The 4374-nt window shown below is 31.2% G+C and overlaps 1 protein-coding gene across 1 annotated transcript; it reads right to left on the reverse strand.

Annotated features, from left to right (window-relative positions):
• Positions 1 to 2308: 2308 nt before the first annotated feature.
• Positions 2309 to 3602, reverse strand: LOC111433790 (agamous-like MADS-box protein AGL61). The gene has a single exon (XM_023071000.1). It carries the CDS (start codon positions 3541 to 3543, stop codon positions 2671 to 2673), a length of 873 nt encoding a protein of 290 aa, XP_022926768.1. The 5' UTR covers positions 3544 to 3602; the 3' UTR covers positions 2309 to 2670.
• Positions 3603 to 4374: the final 772 nt, after the last annotated feature.

Genomic DNA, 4374 nt, shown 5'->3' on the forward strand with positions numbered 1-4374 from the left:
TTTTTTTTTTTTTTTTTTTTTTTTTGTAAAATTTATGTGATAAATGAATTAAAAAAAGCAAAATGAAATAAATAACGTTTAACCCACATGAATAATGAGTTGATGGGTACGTGGCAGCTGCTCCCCAATTGTTGCCCATGTAAGGCTAAAAGAAAGCACGCTAAAAATATGAAGCGGGGAAAACCTCGAGGGAGAATAATATTGAATTTCGTACACGTGTCATCCATGCAATGGCTTCTCACAAGAGTTCGAAAAGGAAAGTAGGAGAGGAATTTCGAAAATCGTGACAATTTTGTTTTATATGTATTATTCCGTTTACAATTTAAATATAAATAAAAAAAAAATAAAAAATAAATAATTAGTTGACAAATGAAGTCTTAAATAATAAATTATTATGACGTATATTCTAAAAAGGTTTCTTATTTTTCAGTAAAGAACAAACCTACTTGGACACCCGCCCTTGTCGGATGGCACAAACACGTTTCCAGAATTTAAAACTTTATTAATTCCCGGCTGATTTTTATTTTAGAATTAATATCTCGAATTATAAAATTGTTATAATTTAATTTAATTATTTATAATTCAACATCAAATTGATTTGTTCATAGTAAATGACATTTACTTTAACCATTTGAGGTAAAAACAAAATGACATAAATATTATTAATAAAAAAAGGTAAAAGATTTTCAGATTGGTGGTCAAAGGGAGGGTGAAGTTGAAAATGGTTGTTGGATTTGTTGCGGCTTTACTCAATTGCCAAAGAAAACAGCAAAGAGAGTTGACTGAAGCTATATAACTCTTATGCCCTTTGTCTTCTTCTTCTAACCAAGTAACGTCCCTTTTTTGCGTGGTTCTGTTGAGAGAGCAAATTCAAATTTCAATTTACTTACCCTTATCTCAATTTTTGTAACAGCTGCATGAAGTAAGGCATGTTTAAATGGCTGAAACCGATAAATATTCGCATATTTTACATTTGTTTCAAGGACCGACACGAGTAAATATCTTGATATTTTAATAAAAGTCGTGCAACAATTTACCATAACAGCAAATGTAAAGCTCTTTTTTTTTTTTTTTTTTAATTATAAATTTAAATACCAACAAAAAAATTATTTTATATTGTGAATAGTAATAATGGGTAAATAGTGAAACAAAAGAATCAATTTCTCATATTTAAGAAAATAAAAAAAGGGTAAAATGAGATGGATAATATGTTCGTGGAGAAATAAACAAGACAGAAATTTAAGGTTGCCTTGCTGGAAATTTGCCTTCCTTAATTTGGTTTGGTAAGAAGTTAATATCAAGGGCAAGACATTTATTTGAAGCAACAAAATTTGTGTTGGTTTTTTTTCTTCTTCGTATATATAAGTAAATTATAAAATTGATGGCTATAGTGTCTAATAAATTTGTGTCTAATAAATTTGTGTCTAATTTCATTTTTTTAGAATATTATGATTTATTTATTTATTTTTGGCATTAAAAAATTTACTTATTATCGCTACCTAAAAGAGTAAGAAATTCCTAAGATCCATTCTTGTTCTCTAAGGTAAATATCTTACCATAATTTTGAAAAATGTTTCAAAATCTTAGTTAAATTACAAATCATTCATTTTTCAGCTTATGAAAATTTGAAGATATTAAAAAAAATTAAACAAAAATATTATTTGTAATGCTTAATTTGGTAATGTATTGCTTTTTTTTTTTTTTTTTTTTTTAATTTTTTAAATAAGAAACAAAATTACTTCAATGTATCAGAATTTTAAAAAAATTAAAACTGCTAGAACTAAAACAAACAAGTTGAATTTAAAGTATCTATTACTCAAACTTCAATACAAAAGGTTTCTTCATCCATTAAAAAATACAAGAAAAAAAAATGAAACAAACAAACAATATTTTGAAGGGATTCATCAAGAGGTTTGCATCTCTCACTTGAATTCTAAATTGAAAAAAAAAAACCCTAAAAAATCGAATCAAATTCTTTCTCATTTACTGGATAATTGTGCTTATTCTGTATATCTATTAGTTTTAAGAAACATAAATTGAAGGGACTGAGAATTTATAAACATATTTTAATTTGATAGTTGAGCTGTGTTCAAATTATCATTTATTTGATAATATTCACTAATTCCGTACTTGTTCATGTATATCTATTAATTTCAAGATTTAGATTAAAGTTTCAAGTTTTCTAAGAGGAGAATTTATAAACATATTTTAATTTGATAATTGATCTGTGTTCAAATTAACAGATTTCATTTGAAGTTGAAGTACTGAATTGAATCTAATAAGATGTAGTAGTAGAAGGCTCAAATCCTAGACGATTCAAATAGTAAAAATGTGTATTGAAAGACAAAGCGTAAATTACAAATATACTGAAGAACAGACACGGACTTAGACACGGACTTAGTTGGATGTGAAGATAGTAGTTGTATGATAAACACATCCTCTTAGAACACTTAGAACACACTAAACCCTTGACTCATAGTGACCATATGATCCCCACCTTCTTGACTGGATTGAAAGTAAAAAAAAAAAGAAGAAAAAGACACACAACAGACACGCAGAAAAACACAAGAGGGACCAGAGAACTTAGACGAAACCCTAGACATGAAAGACACGACAAGACAGAGAGACAAACGTGTCCGAAGAACACAGTTGAAGGTGAACAGGAAGCATTCATGGATGGTGGTGGTGGTGATGAGGGAGATGTGGTTGTTGTTGCTGTCCATAATCAAAGGGATTAGGATCAGGAAGATAAGTAGCGGAAGAAGGACCAGCAGCAGCAGCAGCAGCAGCTCCAGTTGCTAAGATATTGAAAGGAATTGTTTCTTCACGGCCGGCATGATCAAAGCCCAAAGTGTTTGAAGCTGAGTATGAAGAAGATCCAAGAACGCCGCGCTCTTTGAGTTCATGACAAACATTTTGGTACAATTCTCCCAGCGATCCATCAACTTGTTGCAATTCCTCAATTCCCAGTTCTTCAGTTGGAGACTCCCACCAACCACGCCCGTTATTGCCTCTCACCTTCTTCAGTTTCTCAAGCGCCTTACCTTTCTCCTTCTCGGCATCCAGCTGGCTCAGAAGTTGATTGTGTTGCTGGTTCAGCTCGTTGATTCTGAGGCGTCGATGTGCTTCGACAAGCGGGTGAGTGTTGTCGTTTGGCTGAGGGTTTTCATCAAGGAATTTGTTAGCCACAGATTCGATGCATGGATGAGCAAAGGAAAAGGGCTTTCCAGCTGGGGAAAACACGACCACGCCGACTTCAGCGCCGCACAAGGTGGCTAATTCGCTGGCCTTTTTGTAGATGCCGGAGCGGCGCTTGGAGAAGGTGATGAGGCGGTCGTCTTCGTTTTCAATCTTCTTCATCTCGATCTTTTGTCGGCCCTTTGTTTGCTTAATTTTGGTGCTGCCGTCGGCCATCAGAAATCCAAGGGTTGAAGATGGATGAATGGATGGATGGATGGACGGACGGACGGATGGATGGAGAGGCTCTCTTGAATTGGTATGTGTTTTTTTTCTTTTGTTACATTGTTGGATTTTGATTGACATAATATATAGCAAGTAAAAGAGGGCGTTTGTGAGTGTGTTTGTGTTGTAACAACGTTGGCTATTAAAGCCTCTGAGTTGTCTCTTCGCCCTCCCCCTCTACTCCCATGGGTGTTCATAGTATTACTATTTCTTCATGTAAGATTAAATCATCAATTCATAAAATTATAATTTTAATAATTCCTTTTTTTTTTTGTAAGTAATAACAATTAATCATAGATTAAATTCAATGTTTGAATTGATCAACTCACCTTGTAAGTTATTTATTGAACTAAACTAAATAAAATATAGAAATAATAATAGCCAACAATAACTAAGTAAGTATTAATTTAGTTTATTCAACATCAAAACTTAGTTTAAAACTAAAATTTTAAATCTAATTTTGATTCAAGTACCAAAATAAAAATAATTAAATCTATAAATACCTCTATATTTAAGCTTATATTTTCGAAAATCAAACCAAAATTTGAAAACTCAAAAAATAAATAACCCATCCTGCAATTTTTATTACCTTTCAACCTATGTTTTTTTTTTTTTTTTTTTTTTAAAGAATTTTTTAAACAATACCACAGGTTGTTTCTCGTGGGAGGAATCTCTCTCATTGTATATTCTGTTTCCTGTGGGCCAAATACGGTTTTAAACCAGAGGTAAAAACAATAAAGTCCACCAGATTTTAAGGAATGGAGTTTCTTTTTATTTATTATTTTTATCTTCCTTTATTCCAGGTAATTTTCAGGATAAAAATCTCCTACTTTTAAATTTTAAATATAAACATATTTAAGGTAAGATTATCCTGTTATTACCGTATCAAAAAAAAAAAAAAAAAAAAAAAAT

The sequence above is a fragment of the Cucurbita moschata genome, unplaced genomic scaffold (genome assembly GCF_002738365.1).
Source record: "Cucurbita moschata cultivar Rifu unplaced genomic scaffold, Cmos_1.0 Cmo_Scf00043, whole genome shotgun sequence".
Taxonomy (NCBI): domain Eukaryota; kingdom Viridiplantae; phylum Streptophyta; class Magnoliopsida; order Cucurbitales; family Cucurbitaceae; genus Cucurbita; species Cucurbita moschata.

Excerpts from the sequence above, each read along its gene's own strand:
- LOC111433790 (XM_023071000.1), bottom strand. The coding sequence starts at position 3,543 with ATGTCAATCAAAATCCAACAATGTAACAAAAGAAAAAAAACACATACC.